General features: G+C 36.9%; 1 protein-coding gene across 7 annotated transcripts in view; it reads left to right on the forward strand.

Annotated features, from left to right (window-relative positions):
* Window positions 1-22,763, forward strand: part of NIPBL (NIPBL cohesin loading factor) — a 281,327-nt gene that overhangs the window by 85,330 nt on the left and 173,234 nt on the right. For 6 of the 7 annotated variants that reach the window (XM_067545538.1, XM_067545537.1, XM_067545539.1 and 3 more), the window contains 3 exons: window positions 14,331-14,472; window positions 16,648-16,813; window positions 19,298-19,428. In XM_067545538.1, the coding sequence (XP_067401639.1) occupies window positions 14,409-14,472; window positions 16,648-16,813; window positions 19,298-19,428 (361 nt within the window). In that variant the 5' untranslated portion in view covers window positions 14,331-14,408. Of the gene's footprint in view, window positions 1-14,330; window positions 14,473-16,647; window positions 16,814-19,297; window positions 19,429-22,763 lie in introns of those variants that run through there. The other variant, XM_067545542.1, reaches the window with a different exon arrangement.

Consider the following 22,763-nt stretch of genomic DNA (forward strand, 5'->3'; position numbering starts at 1 on the left):
AAACCCACAAAAGTAAGGAAATGAATGGTTAAGGTATCATGATATATACCTTCTACTTCTTTAGCCACAAGCACTCCACTTACCACAATTGTTCTATACAGACTATACACTACTATTTTAATTCTGCCCCGCAAAGATGCCAGCCTTCCATCAGCTCCTCTACCTATCTCTTTACCAAACTATTCTCTCCCAACAAAATAATTTACATCTGGCATGAGAGAGGGCATGAGAGAGAGAGTGTGTGTGAGTGTGTGTGTAAAAGAGAGTAGATATATAATGGTAAAATTGTGATTATAGGAGTAGAAGACACATGAAAAAGGAGAGGGAATAGTTAGTACGGTTCTGGATTGAAAAAGTGTACCTCAAAAAGTGCAGTATCATGCCAGACGGACATGTTTCTGTATTTTTAGGCTTCAGTTGCAAGTGGTGGTTGTTTTCACTTTTTACCCAAAGTACTATTGACACAGTAATAAACACTGTGAGTAATTCTTTGAGTTCTACTTGGCTAATATTTTAACTGCTTGTTATAGGTTGTACTCTACAAAACTGGCTAGAAAGAAAAACTCATTAAAATATTTCATATTTTAGAGCAGCTTACCATTGTGTGCTGCAAAAAGTAGGGAAACAGTTTTCACGTTCAGTATACTTTTAAGCAGATACATTGATTTGTTAAGCTGCACCGTTAAGCTACTTAAATAGATTTCAGATTTTGCTATTGGTTTTGCTTTTCTGATGTGGAAGCAGCAGTAGCATCTTACTTATTCTGGAGCAAAGAGTATGACTTTTATTCCAAACATTTAAATGTATTCCTATTTCAGTGGGGATTCTTGAGCATTTTGAAAAATATTGGTAGGGTGTCAAGAGCCCTAAATAGATGTTTTTTATTTGTGAATAAATTGAAATATATATATAATGAAGAAACAGCAGAAAAAGTTGCTGTATTTGAAAAGGGGAGATTGCTTTAACTAAGTGGACCCCAGCTTTGTGATTTTTGGGATAGGAGTAAGAATGAGGTTTCCCTTGTTCTCAGAAATCTTTGGTATTGGTATGTTTTCACCTTTTTGTATTTCCCAGGTAACAAGCAGGGTCAGATCCTCTGTAAGTGTAAATCAGCATAGCTCCATTGGCTTCACTGACAATCATAGCTATGGATAAATTTTATCATGGTAATATTAGGCAAAATTCACGGAACAGCCATGGTATGGTCACAGCAACAAAAAATGTGTAGTAATTTAACTATCAAGTATTACACTATAACATTTACATGAAGCAAACAATATTAATGCAATAGTTTTCACTTCCTTGACAAAGTAAACTATTTTGAAATTATATTTACATAATGTGCAATCATTTTTCAAACAAAAATAATGAAAAACTATAGAACAAAAATAACTGATTCTTTTAAGGAAAGTCCCTTTAGCAAACTGTTGCAATTTTGGTGTAACAAGTTGTACAGAGACAGATTATTTTTTATGCAGCGTCTGTTGTCCCGGAGCACTTTTTTATAAAATGACAAGGGGCATTCAGTGTTGGCAAGTTGTCTGCCCACAATGCAAGATCACGAATGTCATTTGTGACCTGCTGAGTATGAACTGTGTGCTTTTCATAAGCTGCAAGCGTGTTCCTGATTCGGGGTGCAAACTCTTTTAGAGCCTGGGGACTGCGGGGACTTTGCTGCCGATGGGAGCTGAGAGCTCTAGGGTCCCCACAACCCCCAGCAGCTGACAGTTTTGGTCCTACCACCCTAGAACACAGGGCTGACGCTGAAGAGGATAATTTCACGGAGGTCTCTGAAAGTCATGGAATCAATGACTTCCATGACCACCATGACAAAATCTTCTCCTTAATCATAGTCCTTCTTTTTCTGCAACTTAGCTTGCTTCCCTTTTTAGTAGTTTTTGTATTGTGTGCCTTTTATTATAGGTATTTGTAAGGCGATTAACCAGTTACTATTGCAGTTGCTTTTAGGAAAGCTAATAGTCTTAATACAAGTTTAGAAAGTTTTCTAAACCTTCTTAAAATTTTTTGTTAAATTCCTTAATTTTTTGGTTTCTTAACTTATACTTTATTAATCTTGTTCAATTCTCCTGTCAGTTAATCACTTTGGGATCTGAGCATATTGGGTTCACTCACACTGAGTTTGACCTTCATTTGTACTGTAGAGAGAATTCTCCATCTTTGGTCTATTGCTACAATGTGCATCATTTTTCTGATTTCAATATTTATTACTTCTGTATCTACTATTCATAGAAAGTACTACTGGTGTGTGCACAAATAGGTCTTTTAATTTCTCTAAGTGCTGGTTGATTTTTTTCTACTATGCAATGTTAGTAGAGGCTTCTCTGAGTTTGTACAGTCCTCTTTAATGTAGTTTTATTACTTGGACTATGCGGTTAGGTGCATATCAGACTGCTCAATCATAATTTCTCATCTGTGATCTTTGGCAGTAGATTGCTCCTTCAAACAGTAATTGATTTGTTTCTGGTATTAATTTGGTATTTGGAATTTGTATCCCATAGGAAGAATAACTTTATATTTAATTTAGTACTATATCTTAGGAGATCCTACACCCCTTCTTAATAATTTTATTTTTTGGATTCAGAACTGTAGAGAAAGAAACAACTGTAACATAAGAATTGGCATTGTTTGAGACAGTAGCTCTGATTTGGGAGCTAGTTGGAAATGCTCCCTCTTGTGGGTAAACTGGGTTGGTTATTTATAAAATCATAAATACATTATTCACAGATAAGAACTAGAGGGTATTGTCTCAGGATTTTTTGGGGGGGAGGAAGGAGAAGCTGAGAGTTGGAGGGGTTTGGTGCGTGTATTTATAATTCCATTTTGTAATGTGCATTATAATTGTACAGGCAGCAATAGAGGTTTATATAAATCCTAAATAACAAGGAAAAGTACTTTAAGCCCAAAATGTGACAGTTTTTAAACTATTATATGAATAAAAGCATCTGCATTTGATATACTGTGTTTGGTTTCTAGAAAAATAAATACACAGCTAAAATAAAGAATTTTTAAAATGGCTTGAATTTATGTAGGAGCTGTATTATTATGTGCTATGGCAGAAGTTGACCCTATTCATGCAGCTGGTGCACAAATAGAAAATTAATAACCGTTGCCCTTTTATTTCATTTGAAAAAGGTGTACAGAAACATTGCTAGATAAAAATAATATCCAATGGGAAGTTTTAACAACTATTTTTAAAGTATTTGAACTGAGAGCTTTTTTTTAAAAAAGACCTGCGCAACCTCACAATAGTTGTCCTTTTTTCTTATTTACGTTGCTAACAAAGGCCTTAAAGGTGTACAAAACTAAGTTTGATTACTTATCAAACTCTTAAAAGTATACTAGACCTGTCACAGTTATAATAGGTTTCTTTCCTAAAGATCTTGCAAGTTAAGTGAACAACATACAGGAGAGTGGGGAGAAGAAACATTACATTTTTTTATTTACTGGTTTATTTGTATGTTAAATACTAACCGCTGACTAATTGCCTTCAGATCACTGACCTTGTGTATAATTGCACATAAACACACTTCTTCCTCTATTTCTTCATCCCCCTCTCTCACACAAGATGCAAACAAAACACATCCAATACAGAACAACTGATATTTTTGGTAGGGTTTGGGAAGAAACCTACAGGTGGCGGGAATTCATCCATAAATGCTGGAATTGACAATTTTACCTAACACTTCCTAGTTTGAGAACTGAGTCTACTAGCTAGGGTGAAAAATGTGTGCTGTCATGACCCAAAAGTTACATTCTCTGCAGTTGAAGAGAATAAAAAGTTGTTTTCAGCTTGTGAGCTGTATTTAATTGTAGATGTCAGTCAACTTTGTATCAGAAAAGAAAATTAAACTGTAATAGAATATCTCTTGCTTTGGTTTGCTCCTTTCTTTTCCTGGCTTTGCTCCAGTTCTTTCTTTTCTTTTGGAGATCAGTGTTTCTTCACCTTGACTGTTTTCAGTGTATTTTTTTTCCATATTTTTTTCTCCCTCTACACATCCTCAGTCCTTTTTCTATATTTTTTTTCCATTGTTGCCCCTGTATTTTATGTCCTCCACTCTCCCCATTATTCCCCTAAAAATCTTTCAATATCCTACTTATTTTGTTTTTTTTTGACTTACCTCATTTCTGCCTGTCTCTTTCATTCAAATCTTACCCATCTTTTTTCCCCATCCACCCCCTCATACACAGAGACATAAATCATTTACCGGTAGACACCCACTAACCAGAGGACCAAATTAAGATGAGAGGCCTCACTATCCTGGGGCAATACTGAAACCATCTCCAACCTAATACAGGAGGTCAGACTAGATGAACACAGTGGTCCCTTCTGGTTTTATCATCTGTTTTATCTGAGTGTGATCAGATTCCTATCAGAGTATTGCCCTAAGACCCTGGTTCAGGAGGATCAATCTCTTGGAGCTCAGATTCCTATTTCTGTTATCTTTGCAACCATAATAGGTAGAATTTTTATTTTATTTTTAATGAAAGATTCCTTAGAAGTTGACGAGTGAATTTTTCATGCCCTATATGAATGCATCCACCTTATCCTCAGATTTACCTTGCTGTATGTATTCTGTTGTTAATTTAATCTTATAACACTATTTTAGCATTGTTTATTTGTACTCCATAACAATCTGAACGTAAATTCTGAAGCAGGGTTCCTGGATTTTGCAACAAATTAAATTTGAAATTAAAATCTAGTTCCTGTTTAAAACAGGTAGTTCCTGTTACTGAAGATATACAATTCATTTTATACTCAGACCTCACATTTTCAGTTGCTGATATCCCCTTATTTTGTATCAGTAAGTTAGCACCTAAGCCAGCACTGGTTTGTAAAAATTGTTGGTGAGGATGTTAGGGATTTTGGCAGTTGGTAGGGGATATTTGGGACTTCTGGCACTTTAGAAGAGATGAAATGCAGTTAGAGATTTTGGCATAAGAACGTGAGCTGGGTGTTTTTTACTAAAGTCATCAGCAGTTAACAAACAAGGTTTACATGTTAATTGGTTCAGACTTCTCAACCAGATTCAAGGTCTTCCTTCTTCCTTTCTCATGTTTTGTGTGGACCAAGAACATAATGTATGTGTTTCTTTTTTGTCTGTTAAATAGAAGTGTAAAAGCTGGATCACAATTCTGAAGTAAGAAGCAAATGTAGAGGAAATTCTGCAGCTTCAGGGGCCTGCTTCTTCCTAGTCAGTGTTTTAAAAATAAAATATCCAATGGTGAGTGGGAAACTTGTCCTGGCATTTGTGGGTGTACAAAACACTAAAGTTAGTACCACAGTGACCAGTGCAGAACAAATACCTAGGCATAAACGGTGAGGGAAGGGCTACTTGATACACAGGAATTCAGTGGCCCAAAAAATCTTGCAGAGAGGCTGCAGCCACTATTTTTCATGTCATAGGCTGGCATAGCAGCTACAGAAGAAGTGTATGATTTGAAGAACCTTGATTTGAATTTCGTACACTTCATCCCCACATAATTCTTCACCCAAAGCCCACCACTTAATCAGGCTTTGTATAGGGAAGGGGAATATCAACATTGGAACACTGCAAAGCTTGCATCCCCCTTCAGTGTAGTTTAAAAAAAAAAAAATCTGATGCATAGAAATGTCAGTTTAAAAATGTATGTCTAAAAAAACCTCTCACTTGTCTTCCCAGTAACAGTAGAGGTTATAATTCCTGTTTACTAATTTGCATTGGGGCCCACGGGCCTCACACACCGACTGAGATCTCATTGAGGTAGAGTCTTCTTGCTGTGTATTTGTACAATGCTTAGCATAAAGTCTGTACAATCTAACTATAGGTTGTTACAGCAAACAAATGGGGGAGCAAACGGTAACAATGATAATTGTGATAACAGTGATGATCAGTGGTCACAGTACACCAGTTGCCTAATCATTGTTGAGAATTTTGAAATGAATTCAAATATGTTTTACTTTTCTCTGTTTATGCCACTCTGCTTTTTGGAGTTGTTTTAAAATGGATTTGAACAATGAAAACAGTTAGCCAGTGCTTCACTTTTTGGGCCTCATGCACTAGCACAAAGCTACATTGTTGCAAGTGCTGAAAGAAATGTTTACATTTAAAGAAACAATTTTCTTATAAATTAAAAAGCTAAAGGAATTTGAAAGAGCTTTGAAATACTTTTTAAAGCAGAGTTTTATGCCCTAAGTGACAATATCCTGCTGTGATTTATTACTCCAATAAAACTATTTTCATTATGTTTCAGTAGGGAATTCATAAAGCAAGAACTTACTGAAATGTTGTAGATCCTGTAGCTTCCAATAATTCTTGAAGAAATGTGGGAGGAAAGATATTGTTTCAGTAAACTATAACTTCTTAATTCATACATGTTTAGGATTTTTGGAGTGAGGATGGTTTCTATTTGAACTCATTGATATTGTCTCTGACTTAGTTGCTTACAGATCTTTAAAATAAATTTATAGTTTTATATATGGTTTCTTTTATGAGGAGATTATTTAACTTTCTATCACCTATAAAAAAAATTTCTGCACCTTTTATTTTGACAGTGTGTGTATATTTACTATTTCTTTTTTTCCCTCTTCAAAATGAGCCTAATATTATATTGGACTAGGCAGACTGGACATAAGGTACTCTATGGGTAAGTTAGTAGACTAGGGCTCCTGGATATCTAGGAAGGAGGAGGAGTGGAGCGAGGGTGATTTGAAATAATAGGCAAAGGTTAAAAGTGACTGAAAATAGAAGCAGCCAAGGATTAAAAACAAAGTAACAAAAAACAGTGGCAGTTAACAGGACAGGCCCTGTTCTTTCTTTAGGATGTCACACCTGCAAGGTTCTGTGCTGCAAATCATGAAGAAAGAACCAATGATGGCTAGATGGAGTGGTAGTTGAGGATAGTATTAGGAAGGAAGGAGTGTACATTTTTTAAAAACTTAACCAGTATGAAGTGTTCTAATCATACTCCTGACTGATTAATTTGTTTGTATATTTGCATCCCTTTCTCTCTTTCGATATGTCTCTATATATTTTAAGTTCTTGGAGGTGAGGGAAGTCATCATATGACTGTACAATATCTAGCACTAAACATTAGAGTGGTTGCTGGTAGCAACCCCTATATTTAGCTCATTGTACACTTTCCATTATGAAAGATTTTTGCACCTTTTTTGAGATTCTTTAGCATGTTCATTGTTTGTAACAGGCCTTTGAAATTGAGCAAGAAGAAAGCACTTGGGCCTTTTCTTTGTGCTGTGCAATTTTATTCAAGTTTAGTTGAGTTAGAAACTGTTAAAATTGCCATTTTCCATCTTTTTCTTGTGTTCCTCAGGAAGTCTTTGGCAATCTTTCAAAATAATAACTAAGCACAGATATTCTAAAGAGCAAAGCTTGAGCCACCAAAAAAACTCATAGCACCACCTCCAGTGACCACTGCACTGAGAAATACCTGGAAGCTGTCAGAACAGCTGTATCAGTGGGGGTCAGGAGGAGAGAGAGAGCCAGGTTGGGCTTCCCACTCCACAACCACATATAGCCCTATTGTCTTATTTTCCCCTCTTCTGTCCCTGCTAAGGTAGCCTGTGGGCCAAGAGCTCCGTCAGCTTCTGCGGTTGGAGAAGAGAGACTGGCCAGCCATTGCCAACCTCACTGAGCCCACCCATAATATGATGCTAAAATCTCTTTTCCTTGTCACCTCCAGTCCCAGACAGAGTAATAGCCTTCTGTTGCTGTCAGCTAATACATTTAGTGCTGTCATTCAAGTGGTAGGTCTAGCTGCAGTGCAGAAGATTCAGAGTTTCAATCCTACTAATGCATGATGCTGGGGGGTCTATATTGTACACAATAAAAATTATTTTTACCTCTTTACTTTTAAAAATAACCTAAGAAATTACATAACAAAAAGCTATGTTAAAAGAAAACAGCTTGAGTTTACAAGGTCAAGCACTCTAAAACTAGAAAATTCCAGAATTTCAGTTGCCGAAGTGCATTCTTAGTTCTGTTCTCCTTATGCAACTGTATTGTGATACAGTCTTTAATTATATGATCACATACTATTTTTCCATAGAACTCCATCCTCATTCAGCGTGCAGGATGGAAACAATGAGGCAGAATTAAGGTTCACTGGCATCCTTAAATCTGGCATTTTTAAACTTTCAAGTGCTTAAAATTATAACCTAAATAATTTCTTTTAACAGTTTTTTGAAATGTAACTGTACTACAAAGCTACATCATGTTAAAGTTCACTGTATCCTGTTTATTGTACAGAGATTGAAATTTTTTGTGTTTAATACCTTCATTCCCATTTTGACTTCACTGCACTTTTTCTTGTTGTTCTTTACTAGGTGCACCTTTTCTTGTATTATTCCCAGTGTCTTCTCACTTATTTTTCTTCACCTCTTTGTGCAGACCCACTTCCTTTTTGCATATTTTCTCTGCTATTTCTTCATACCCCTCCAAATCTCTATCAATACCTGTTGTCTTTCTACAATAAAATATGAAGAAACCACATAGGAACAGTAGGATTCAAAATAACCATATTTACTAAATATACACAATGTGCAAGACCTAGTTGCATATATACACTACTGTTTTGACTGGTTTCTGGTGGCTCCATTTTCATACCACACACTACATCTGGTCCTTTAAGCAGCAAAAACTCCTTCCCCAAAGCTGCCAGGAAATGGGAGCATGCTGTCCTTGGATCATTTGGGGGATTTTTATCTTTATAGCTTCTGAAAAGTAGGTATCTGAAATATAAAGTTTTACAACCTCCCTGCACATTTCCTGAAAGTTCATATGGTGGCTGGTTGAGGTGCAAGGGGAGAACCATTTTATCTCTGATCTTCACTCATACTCCAGAGTTAGCTGCTGTAAGGGTGAGGTAGCTGTTAATCTAACTCTGTTTTTGCGGTCCTCCTTCCCAGTTAATATCGACATTACACTTGGCTATTATGGTGGTGGGCAGTGGTGAAGAATTTAGATTGGTGATGTCTGCCTCTGATGCTTGTAGCTTTCCCAGTCTATAGCTTTCCCAGCCTATATCTGAAAATTAACAGATCGTTTTAGTGTGTTTTTGTTTCAGTACAGTTATAAGATTCCCAATAACAGTAGGGAAAACAGACAAAGCTTCAGTCAGTTTTCACACATCTGCAGTTTGGGAAATCTGAGTAGCATCAGAGGCACCAGGAGCTATTTACAGACTTGGGAAGAGAGCATTCTATTTTATGTTTAGTTCACATTTGAAAGGTCATCTTTTCCTACTAATGTAATTGTTTTAATGAAAGTTTAGGTTTTGAAGCAGTTGATAGCACTTGTCTGGAAAAGCTTCCTGTTAATTGTGAACGAGGGGATTTTTCAAGCCTGTTATTGTAGAAATAACTACTAAAACGGCATGCAAAGTGGTATCCAGTTCAAATAAAGAGCCTCAAGTAGCATTTGAAAGTACTTGGGTTTTTTGAAGATTGTTGTGTCCTGGTAAAAGAAAACCAAAACCATACCTGTGTGCACCAGTTTCCTTTACTAAGTTTCTATACCTCTGAAGCATTGTATTTGTAATAAACAAATGTAATTCAGTGGTAGAAAAGCTGAGAAGAAGGCAGATGGAGTAAAGAAAGTCAACTCACTGTCAGTTCTGTTTAACCTCAGTGTTAATATTTTTCAAAAAAGAATTCAGTGCCCTGTGCTTGAGAAATTTTGTTATAATGAAAACTGCTTTCAGTAAACTTCAGCTATAATATGAAATTCCCTTAAGAATGGAGAAAAATACCATACCATTCTATTTCCTTATCTTACTCAACATTTGTGCATTTATATTAGACAACAATATCCGATACAATAGTTGCTACTGCAAATAAAAGTGAGGGCCTGCATAAAAGTTTATCACCTGAGAAAATGACTAAAGTGGTGACGGGTAGGCTTGTGTATAAATAATACACGAAAAAAAGTTTACAAAATGTAATAAAAACATACAAATATTTTTTCAACATCTTCAATAGGCCACATTAAATTTGTACATTTCAATCTATTTTAATTATTATTTTACAAGATACATTTAAAATTTTTTGGTGATTTTGTTGTTTTTAAAATTCCAGTGTTCCCTTCCTTAATAGGTGACATGAAAAAGGGCATAATTATCCAAATACACAAAGATGCATTGAAATCAGTGGAATTTTATATAGTATTTGTCACAGTCACTTCATATATAATGTAATTGGGACTTGGAAAACTGCCATGTGACAACAAGCTAGATGAATATGGGGTCTTGCAGTGCAGTCTAAGGTGGATTCTGTTTGGAAACCCAAGACACACACTTCCTTCCCAACTAATGTAAGGGAGTTCATATGTTGTGCATCTCACCAGGAGGGTACTCTTCCTGGATCTTGATGGAAAGCTCCAACTTTTGTATCAGACTTGATTAGTAGATATTGGTAACCCTACTTCCGCCTTTTTTTCCCACCCTCTCCCCCTAAGTGATGCATATGAGGGGCAGATAAGATTGCTGTCTACTTTCCTGGCTATTTTTTCTCCTCATTCTTTGTGTGTGTATGAACGTAGGTTTCTTCCTTTCCCAGATCAAGGGGTGTGTGTGGATAGCCCCTCCCCTATGTGGGTCTATTTTGTTTTGGTTTGTTTGTCTCTTTTCCCTGACTCTTTTGTCTCATCCTTCAGAAGGAACTTCATAAGATTCTTCATTTGATTAGGTTTTTCTGTGGTATATACCACAGTGATACCTAAGCACCATGGTATTTTTTTGCTGCTTGATCCTTACATCCAGTGAAACTTGAGTGGGCAAATACTTTTTTCAGTAATTGAATTTTTAATGCATATTAAACATTGGCATCTTTCAAACTTAATAGACTCTTCAGCTGTTTTATATGTAACTTAAGTGCAGTTTTCAATGTTTAAAACTTATTTGTCCCACACTCTTAAGGGTGACTTACATAGTTTTAATAATGGGCTTGTGCCCTTTTACAATACAACAGAGAAGGCATCAAATGTTTAAGGATTGGGGGCAGGGACTTTTTAGCGGTTTTTTTTTTTTTTTCCAAATTAGACATTCAGGTCATGTTAACCAGAAGACTCTAGAGAAATTAAATGACTAGTGAAATGGTGGCATTTCAAGAGTCAGTTATATTTGAGCATTTGAGAGGGGAAGGGATTTTTAGTTACCTTTTAAAACTTTATTTTTGTTTTTATAAACACTTTTTTAATTTTGGTGATTGAATAACATTTGTATAAAAGGAAGCCTTAATTAAAATACTCAACATATTCCCAATAAACATTCCACAGACCTCTTAGAATTCCTCCACCAGAAATAGGACACGCCAGAGTTGACATTTTTGGTGAGTGTAATACCATCAGTAAAAAAGCCCAGCACTTCCAAGTAGCTTTTTATACATTAGAAAGAACTAGAAAAGTCCAGAAATCCAGTTTCAATAAATTCATGGCAGGTATCCTTTAAAAACGTGATGGTCCTATTAAGTAATGTCTTGCGTGTTTTTTTTTTTTTATAATTTTTCATTTATAATTAAGGGGTTTTACAGATGTATCAAAAAGCAGTTGTTTTACAACTTGCAAAAATACTTCTGTCCTGAGACTCATATGCTAACTAAAGTAGTTTTACATTAAATAAACACATCAAAGAAGTTAGACTATAAATTTAAGTGAATTTCTACTCTAAAAAGTGACTAAAACTTGCTGCTATGGATGCTAGATTTATCTTATATTGGCAATGCGTCAAATGTATTAAATTTACATGTAAAAAAGATTGTTTATTTTCTAATTGCAAATCCTTCAACTCAACCTGGAATCTGAGAGTCAACCTGGAATCCGTCCTGATGTATCCAGATTACGCCTTTGTCCTTAGTAGAATTGTAAAGTTGTGACACCTTGGAAATCAAACAATTTTGTTGTTATAAGAGGAGTATACTCCAATTCACCCCTGTCATAATTATGATGGCTCTGTGTAGCTAGCTTGCATGAACCACAGAGAACCATTTAATTAACAAGGACCAGTCTGAAACCCAAATTTGTACTGCTTTAACTATACTGGTATAGTTAAAGTGAAATAATATCCACGCTGTGGGTACTCTTAAAGTACTATAAAGATGCCTATATTGGTATAATTTATTTCTGTACAGGAAGAGGAATATGATATACCAGTATAAGACAGCTTTATACAGAAATAAGTGTGTTCAAGCTAGAGTTTGTACTAGTGTAACCTTTCAGTTGGGAAAAAATCACAACCATAGCCAACCAGTATAAACACTGTATAGACCAGGCCTGAATCAAGCAGATTTGACTGGGCACATGTGAGTAAGATGGTCCCATTTTTATTTAGTTACTTTTCACTGGAGAGCTGTATTTCAAAACAGATTGTTTAATTCAGATATTAATTGCAGCGTCTTGTTGCAGGTTCTGTTTTTGGGGAGGTTTATATGTAAATATTGACAAACTTGAATGCTTAAGGTTGCTGCTGCTGTTATAAAGAATTCACTGCGTCGATAAACAGCTTAACAGTGATTTCTTTAACTGTAAACTGAACTAGTGTTCTTAAAGTGCTGGACTGATATCTCTGAAGATGTTTTCTATTAGTTTATAGAATACATGCATACTCTATTCCCGAACCCCACTGCCCCGATCCTTCCTGCTTCCCCCAGCATCCTGCAACATGCCTTAACCCAAACCTGACCATTTCCATGAATCTTTGGGGGGGTCTATGCTTAGACTATCAAGAGATGTCTGGAATGATGGTTTTTGTTTTTGTTTTTGTTTTTTGTTTCCAAATAGTGGACACCTTTCTGCAGCCTTATATGTGATAACTAACTTATTTCATATAAAGTTTTGAACAGCATCTACATGATAACTTTCAGTATTTACCAATCTAACCTAGAAGTGAAGAGCTATCCTCCTGTGTTACCATATGTACTTGTATAGAAGTTTCTTAGATTACCACAGATCTGCAAAGGAGAAGTTTTTGACTGAAAGAGTATGTTAATTAGCAGAATAGTGTGACGTTGAGGGAAGCATGCACTTTATCTAGTGTGAGGCGGTTTGTATCTTGTTATAGTATATAACAAATTCATCTGAAAATGTAAACTTTTCTTTCTATATAAAATTGTTAAATGACTTCAGGTCTTGACCTGCTTAAGACCATCATTAAGTCAAAAGATGTTTTACAGGAACCATACAAACTAGTTCAGTAGTAACGTGACGAATTTTCTTGGGGAAAACTGTCTCCCAACAAGTAGTACTTTGTACAAAAAGCTAGTATTAATGGCAAAAACAACGAGAGTTCTGAGCTTTCGTGGGCTTCACTCCTCAGGAAGTGGGCTGAAGTCCACGAAAGTTTGTCTGCTGAAATTAAATTTGTTAGTCTTTAAAGTGCTACAGAACTCTTGTTGTTTTTGCTCTATACAGGCTAACGCGGCTACCCCTTTGGAACTCTAGTATTAATGGGATGCTGTCAATTAAAACTTCAAATCTAGTCAAAAGTGACCAGTGATTTTTGGATGCTCAACTTAAGATACCGTAAGGGACCTGATTTTCAGGAACAGTTAATCACCCACCTTATGAAAATCAGGCCCCTTAAGGTGTCTCAAACTAGGCATCCATAAATTGAGGCACCCAAAATCACCAGTCACAGTTCTGAAAATTTAGGCTTTAACTTTTCATTTATAATGAGATTAAGGTGCTATAACAGCCCTTGCTTCCTCTGCTAGTTTTAGTTGTTATACATCACAATTCCTATTTTGTAATGTTGCTTTTTCACTGTTATTATCTGGAAGACCCCCACAAATTGGAAGCTGGCAATTCATGGTAAATACTGAAACTAACTAGGCATAAAGTGCTGTCAAGTGCAAAGTAAACAGTTTTTTTTCTTTCACTAATCTTTCAATTAAAGTAATGTTAGGTCATTTGTTACAAGATCAGGTATAAAAATTTGTATGCATCAAATGTTTGATAGTTAAAAGATTACCAGCAAATGAAATGTTGACAATTTCGCTTGATAGTATATAAATTCAGCAACAGTTTCCTTTGCAATAAAATCCTCAGGAGAAGCTTGTCTTTTTGATCACTCTGTTCTGTCATTTGAATAAGCTCACATGTTAATTGATTAACCCAGTATGGATGGGATTCATTTGCGATTTCCTATCCTTTATGCCATTGTTTCTTTACTGTTTATTAATAAAGTTGTTCTCTGTGAATAAAAGGTGTACTAAGAATGCAGTTGATGTAAACTATTCAGGGTTCATTGCAACTTTGTAATGCTTTTGAATTTCAGGTTGCCTTAAGCAAATTGAATATTTGTTTTTTGTTTGCTTTTTGTAGTGCTTGGGAGATGGGAAGTAACGATAGCTGGCACCTGAACTAAAATATCTGTGTAGGCACCCATCCCAGAGCTTCAGGATGAATGGGGATATGCCTCATGTTCCCATCACTACTCTTGCAGGGATTGCTAGTCTCACAGACCGTAAGTACTTTTTTATTTACTTGTTTTTTGGTCAAGCTTTTTCACTGATTTTTTTCCCCCAGTATTTTTAGAGGAAAGCCGTATGGATGAATTTTTTTAATTTAAAATAAATAAATTTTTATTTTAAAACATAAACATGTTAAAAATTAAATTTGAAATTATGATAAACTGTGTTAAGGCATAAACTTACTACAATAAATTTTTAAATAAATTAGAAGTAATATGCTGAAATGGAGATGAGAAGAAATCCTGGAAGAGGATAATGAAGTGAACCTGAAACTTATAACATATGGGTGCAGTGCTCATTTGATGTATCTTTTAGTCAAAGACTTAAGTACTCCAGCAATAATGGAAAATGATGTTGAAATTATGAAAAGCTTCTGTAACAATCATTTTGCTTCAATTTCACTGAAGAGACAGAGGATCAAAACTAATACTCCCCAAAGGTGTATGAAGGAATTCAGTTGATTATTTTGAGCTGTTATTCTGGCTTATTTGAGAAGAACTTCATGACAAAATAGATGGATCATTACAGCCCAAGTAGTCAACATTGGACTAAAGAGAAACATGGAAGCTATGCTGAATATACTGAAACCTATTTCCATAGCTCTGGACAAATTGCAAAAAAAGATAGCTGCTTTATTGCAGAAACTATTGATTTGGAAAGAAATTCCAAGAAACACTATAGAAGGAAGTATCCAACAGCAGAGTTAAATTGCATGCAGTGAAGAAGCAGAGGGATCAAAATTCACACTGCCTCGTTTTCTTGCCAATATTCTCAACAGAGAAATTACCAGAGTATAGATGCCAACTGCTGAACTGGAAGATGATGCTATGATGTGAACATCTAATAATCATGCCCCAGTCATGCCAGCCATAATAAATTTCAGGGCTGGAGGTGAACGTTTCAAGCAGTACATGTTTGCTGTTGAAGTTTTGTCAAACAACTGAACTGTGGAAGTCACTGGCTGAGCACCTGGAACCAGGGTTTGATGAAATACTAAACCAGGTTCTGATGGCAGTATCCTTTTCTGCATGTGTAGACAGCATATTTTCTTTATTTGATCTAGTTTATTCAGAGTTGAGACATGAACTGGAAATTTAAAAATGTGGAAAGCTTGTTTTTCTCTTCCAACAAGGTGACAAAGGATGAGGTTCATTAGTTCTAATTACTTGAACATGGTGACTACATAGTGTTTAATAAATAAGTTTTATTTTAAATTGAAAATATGTTTTTGATACTCTCTTTTTTTATTTATCCAGAGTATTTAAGGTAGTTTAACTAATTAAAAAACCCACCCCATTTTAAAATACTGTTTAAAATACTGTGCATTTTTGATTGAATTCAAATTTCCATTCAAATGCAGCTTGATGCACAATCATGAGTAAAAAGTTAATTTGATAAGACATTCATTCATCTTTTTCTAACATAAAATATGTAAAAATTAAAAATTTAAATGTATGTTAAGCTATATAATCGCTTAAAGAATTGTGTATAGATATACCATATTTCCCTGGTTAATAAAAAATACCAAATTTAGTTCAAAGGCTATATTTAGTTGCAAATCAACGTTTGAATGATTGTATCAACCAATGAGACTGAACCGTCCTTTAGAAAATTAATTAAAGTAGAAATGCAAAACAAGACTTACATAATTTATTTAAATCAAGGTTTCCTAAAATCACGTTGATTTTTAAGTCTGTTCATCTTGGAAACAAGTGACATTGAACATTTGGTCCATGCCACTACAGCTTGCAGATGAAACAAGAAAACTTTAAGCAAAAGCTGTACCCACTCACTGAATTAAGTGCAACCATAATGTTTTTTCTTTATTCTCCCTTTTTAATAATTGATTCAGTTCCAAGGCTAAATTGTTCTCGTATATTAATTATTGTGATTTCTGGTTTATTAGAAAAGATTTTTTTGGAAAAAGAAAGCATTATCAAATGAAGTCTTTAATCTAAAATAATTCCATTATATAACCTTGTCGAGTTCAACTTTTTGGTTTAAAATATGACTCCAGATTTTCTTGATGTGTAAAGAGAAACTCCGAAATCTTCAATGTGTTTCAAACTTAGTGGTTTTTTAAAAAGGATATGAGAGAATAAATTGATACAGGTCTATTGGTTAATTTTCAGTGGAATAATCTGAGTTGCTTTTTTCTTCTAATACAGTTTTGAACCAGCTGCCTCTTCCATCACCTTTACCTGCTACAACTACAAAAAGCCTGCTCTTTAATGGACGGATAGCAGAAGAGGTGAATTGCCTTCTGGCCTGCAGGGATGAAAATCTGGTTTCACAACTTGTACACAGCCTCAACCAGGTGTCAACGGATCACATGTATGTACTCTTCACACCAGAGTGTCAGAATAACTTGTTTGTTCTTTGCAAGACTAAAATTAGCAAAAATAGCTATAAGTGGCTTGATGTATTAAAAATGAAAATATGCAAGTACTTTGTCAAGTTTGCGTACCGCAGTACCAGTTTGTATTAGAACAACGTTAAATTGTTTCAGCAAATCAGAATGCAAGATTACTGGACAATTACGTATGAATAACTGTATATTTTCATCCAGATATGCTGTTCTTTGCAATTTTATTGCTTGTGGATGTATCATTTGTATACTATATTTCATATCTCTTGTCAACTCCTCCTCATCCCTGGACATCCTAATGCCAGGTTTACTGTCCCAGTTCCCCTCTCAGGCCCTGTAAGTTTCCACAACAGGCTTTCTTGCTTCATTGCTCCTCCTTGGGACTTGTTTATTTAAAAATGTCACGCAAATAATCCATTAAAAAAGTCTAAAAACATAGTCCATTTACCACCACCACTGCAAATAGTCCTTAAAATCCCTCACCATCTACTGCATTGACATGACACATACTGCACTCCAGCATGTTCCAACACACCTAGGCTCTTCTTCAGTTCTGCCCTGTCAGGACACCCACATAAGCCTGTGGTTCCCAGCCTTTTTGAGTGAAAGCCCCACTCGTTAACACTAGGTAAAACACACGCCCTCCTTCCACTCCCCCGCTCACCAGCCATAAACACATAATAATAATAATAATTAACAACAACACTAAATTACATCAATAATAATTAATTACTCTTAACTGAGTAAGAATCTAAGCCTTCCCTGGCACAGCTGCCACCACATGCCCCGTGTGGCCCTGCCTCTTCCCGTCTCTAATGGACTGAGGGTAATGGAGGTGGGCCCTGACGGATTGGCCAAGGCTGCTCCAGGCGCCCCCGCCCCCTCTTCGGTGTGGGGCTGCTCCTCTCCGGCCAGGCAGGCGCCTGGCCAGTTCAGGGCTGTGGGGGGCTGCTGCTCCGCTCCGGCTGGAGTGGAGCTGGGAGCTGTTGCCCTCTTGGAGAGGTTGCTTCTTTACTCTGGCCAGCGTGGAGCTTGGGGGGACTAAATGACCTCAATATTACTGAAGCCTCATGGACCCCCTGTAATCTTTCTTGCCCCTTCAAGGGGGTCCCACACCCCAGGTTGGGATCCATTGACCTAAGCCCTTCCAGCTGGTGTGTGACCCTACTCATCCCAAAAGGAACTCCCATAGTCTCCTTGCTGGGAGTTCATCCTCACCAGGGGAGCATCCATCATTCCCCTTATTCTGTTAGGCTAATTGGTAAGCCGTTCCACCGCTTCCCTACCTTCACCCCTTTCTGGCCCTTGGCTCCAGCTTGCAAGTCAGCAGGCAACTCCCTCTGCTGTTCTTGTGCCTTCAGTCCTCTGGCCCTGGCTGGCCAGCTTGGGAAGGCCCAGCCAACAAATCCCTCTGTTGCTCTCAGCCTTTCCCTCAGGAACTCCTGCAGCTTCTTTCAAGGACATCCTCCTTCTCCAATTCTCCCTGATCCTTTATAGCCCAGGTGCTGCCCCCTACCCTCCACTTAATTGGCCAAAAGGAGCACCTGTAGTGGCACAAGGTAGGGGGACCTGCTTCATTTAAAGGGATCAGACTCCCTGTGACATTCCTGTATTCTGGCCTGCATCCATTATTAGTCAATTATTGCACAGGGATTTGCATAATTACTGCACAGTTATTTCCTTAACACTGCTATGAATATGCTTATGTTTCTACTTTGGCTATTATAGCTCATCGCTCTAATTGGTTCCTGTACTAAGAATTTTCAAGCTGTTTGTCAATAATGCTTTCTGAAATTTTTTCTGTCTTGTGAATTGGCTTGTCTTGGGGGCTTTGCCTCTTATGCTGCTCTCCAAATATTCTAGTAATTTGCTATGGTTGTGTGTGAAGCCAATCCACCAAGATAAACCAATATTTTAAAAAAGCCCCCCAAAGGAGGAGAAAAAGTGTGAACATAGGGGATTTTTTTAAAGATGTTCCTAACTCCAATGGGTGGGTGACAGACAATCCTGTGCTGCCAAGGATATGGTAATTTCCTGATTAAACAGGAAGCATGCTTAAATTGTTAGTTCAAACCTGAGTGTGATATAAATAAGGTTTGTCTTGTTATTAATGGTGGACCATTAAAATGACACTTTCTTGGTGCATTTGCTATTAGTGCATTGGATGGAGACGATCAGGCTTTCAAAGTGAACATGGGAAGTTTCATCATTAGTTTAACTGGTAACCACTTGTAATAGTGGAGAAATCATTAATACGAAGACAGGTACAAATACTTTCCCTCCATTCTGCTGAAAAAAAGAAATATGAATCTCAATTTGAGAAGCAGAGGGACTTTAGAGGGATGTTAGACTTTCCATTTATTGTTGAGCAGGTCTGTGGCTTTAACCTGTAGCTTCCAATATTTTGAAAACATTCACTTTTTTTTGTTTGCTTATCTCTTCAATCCCAGAGAATTGAAAGATAACCTTGGCAGCGATGATCCAGAGGGAGATATACCAGTCTTGCTGCAGGCTGTCCTGGCAAGGAATCCTAATGTTTTCAGGGAGAAAAGCATGCAAAACAGATACGGGGTACAAAGTGGTGAGGATATGTTTCTACTAATTACATTTTATACATTTTAAAAAAAGTTAAAGTCCTCACAAATGTACGTGGACCACAAATATAACAAATTCTGATCTTTGTGTCTTATCTTTGGTAATGTCAGGATGCTGTGTATCTTGGTGACTCTTTGGGGATAAGTTGGGACACTAGAAATCTAATGGGAACTTGGCAAAAATAAGACTGCTGCAAATTAGTGTATTTTGTTTGGGGGTGGGGAGAGGTAGTTGCTTTGGTTTTTTTAATGGCTTTCTTTGAATTTCTTTGACTCTTTTCTTACATTTTTCTTATCATAACAGTGTAAGGTGCTAATGCACCAATAAGATTGTTAACATGAACTCCAGATATTCCAGATTTTATTGTGGCAGTGGTGGTTGTCAGCTGCTCAAGGGGCAGGGACATGGGCTTAATGGAGACCTTCCCTTCTCAATATCATCTTTACAGATTTAGGAGCCCTGCAGATCTTGTCACTTCCAGACCGTGTGCTGTTCTGCGGTGTTGGAAACTCACTAAGAGGAAGTGTGGAAAAGGGGAATAGCCAAACAAGGGATTAGCTGACAGGCAGGCCCTGTTCCATAATTGGTCAATGATCTTTCTTCTAGTTTGCATCTGACACCTGCCTTCCAGGCAGCTTATAAAGTGACAGGGAGAGCCTCCAGGGCCCTGGTGACGACCTGTTGCTCGTGGGGCAGGACCCTGAGGAGAAAGCTGTTTGAGGGAATTGTGGAAATGACTTAAAACTAATATACAAAAATATATGTAAAGTGATAAAATTTTCTGCTGCCATGAAATGAGTAGCTGTTTTGGATCTAAGTAAATTTGTCTCTGGCTAAGAATTTTGCAAATGAGGAAACAAGAGTTGGTAAAGATTTTGAGGGAAAAGTTATACTTAACTGTTGAATCAAATTGCAAGGGAGATGTCTCTTGTGAAGTGAGTATAGTCATTCTTAGCAAACTCATTTAAAAACTATCAGAATTTTAGAAAATTATTAGGGAAGGAAGATATTTGTAACCGTGCCATAAAAATATAACTATTTGAAGTTGGAAGGAGGAGTTGCAATTAATTTAACAATGTAAAATATTTCAAGGGATCAGCGGGAAAGATGTGGCATGCTTAAACCTTCATGAAAGTTTAATCTTAATTCATACAAATGTAAAGATTTGTACCAATGCTGCTGTGTGGCATGTAAGCAAGCATTGGTACATTGTTTTTGTTTGTTGTTTTTCCAGAAAATGTGGAAATGGCAGAAGTGCTAAATGAATTTTTTGTTTTAGTTTTCACCAAAAAGTTTTTAGTAGCAATTGGACATCTAACTTAATGAATACCAGTGTAAATGAGGTAGGATCAGAGGCTAAAATAGGGAAAGAAAAAGTTAAAAATTACCTAGACAAGTTAGATGTCTTCAGGTCACCAGGGTCTGATGAAATACATCCTAGAATACTCGTGGAGCTGACAGAGAAGATATCTGAGCCATTCGTGATTATCTTTGAAAAGTCATGGAAGATGGGAGAGATTCTGGAAGACTGGAAAAGGGCAAATGTAGTGCCCATCTATTAAAAAGGGGAATAAGGACAACCCAGGAAATTAGACCAGTCTGCTTAACTTCAGTACCCGGAAAGATAATGGAGCAAATAATTAAGCAATCAATTTACAGACATCTAGAAGATAATGAGATAAGTAACAGTTAGCATCCATTTGTCAAGAACAAATCATGTCAAACCAATCTGATAGCTTCCTTTGACAGTGTAACAAGCCTTATGGATTGGGGGAAGCGGTAGATGCAGTATATTTTGACTTTAGTAAGGCTTTTTGATACTGTCTCTCAAGACTTCATAATCAAACTAGGGAAATACAATCTAGATGGAGCTACTATAAGGTGGGTGTATAACTGGTTGGAAAACTATTCCTAGAGACTAATCATCAGTAGTTTACAGTCAAGCTGGAAGAGCATATCAAGCGGGGTCCCGCAGGGTTGGTCCTGGGTCTGGTTCTGTTCAATAGAATCATAGAAGATTAGGGTTGGAAGGGACCCCAGGAGGTCATCTAGTCCAACCCCCTGTTCAATATCTTCATAATGATTTAAATAATGGTGCAGAGAGTAAAGTTTGCAAGCTGGGAGGGGTTGCATGTACATTGGAGGATAGGATTAAAATTCAAAATGATCTGGACAAATTGGAGAAATGGTCTGAAGTAAATGGGATGAAATTCAATAAGGACAAATGCGAAGTACTCCCCTTACGAATCAGTTGCATCCCTACAATATGGAAAATGACTGCCTAGGAAAGAGTACTGCGGAAAGTGGTTGGGGGTTGTCATAGTGGATCATAAGCTAAATATGAGTCAAGTTGGGGGGAGGGGCAAAAAGTAATCATTCTAGGGTATATTAGCAGGAGTGTTGTAAGCAAGGCAAAAGAAGTAATTCTTTCACTCTACTGCAGGCTGATTAGACTTCGGCTGTAGTATTGTATCTAGTTCTGGACACCACATTTCAGGAAAGATGTGAACAAATAGGAGAAAGTCCAGAGAAGAGCAACAAAAATGATTAAAGATCTAGAAAACATGACGTAGGATGGAAAATTGAAAAAATTGGGTTTCTTTAGTCTGGAGAAGAGAAGACGGGGGTCGGGAAACATTATAGTTTTCAAGTACATAAAAGGTTGTTACAAGGAGGAGGGACAAAAATTGTTCTCTTAACCTCTGATGATAGGACAAGAAGCAATGAGCTTAAATTGCAGCAAGGATGATTTATGTTGGACATTAGGAAAACTTCCTGTCAGGTAGTTAAGCACTGGAATAAATTGCCTAGGGATGTTGTGGAATCTTCATCACTGGAGATTTTTAAGAGCAGGTTACACAAACACCTGTCAAGGATGGTCTTAGGTAATACTTAGTCCTGCATTGAGTGCAGGGGACTGGACTAGAAGACCTCTCAGGTCCCTTCCAGTCCTACACTCCTGTGATTCTATAGGTGTGTAACTATAGGGAAGAGCTGGAGAGAGAGAGTGAGGTCATAGTGTGGATGGAAAACTATCGCCAAATTTTGAGAAGTACCAGGTGCTGGAGAAAAGGGTTTGGGATCTGCGGGAAATTATGACCGTATTGAAGTGGTCAACAAAGCTGGATTGGAATGCAAGTAGCAGACAGCAGGCCTAAAAAAGAATGAAGCCACTTCTACTCAGCTTTGCTAGTTTGAATGATCCTGAATATGTAATTAGCATGAAATAGAGAACCAAGTCCTAGTGGATAGAGAGATAATTCGGAATAACTACATCTCTAATTAGCCAAAGAAGAAAGACTTCTCAAGTGTTCCAGATTT

The sequence above is a fragment of the Emydura macquarii genome, unplaced genomic scaffold (genome assembly GCF_026122565.2).
Source record: "Emydura macquarii macquarii isolate MOO-44397 ecotype Brisbane River unplaced genomic scaffold, CSIRO-AGI_Emac_v2 contig_1045, whole genome shotgun sequence".
Classification (NCBI taxonomy): domain Eukaryota; kingdom Metazoa; phylum Chordata; order Testudines; family Chelidae; genus Emydura; species Emydura macquarii.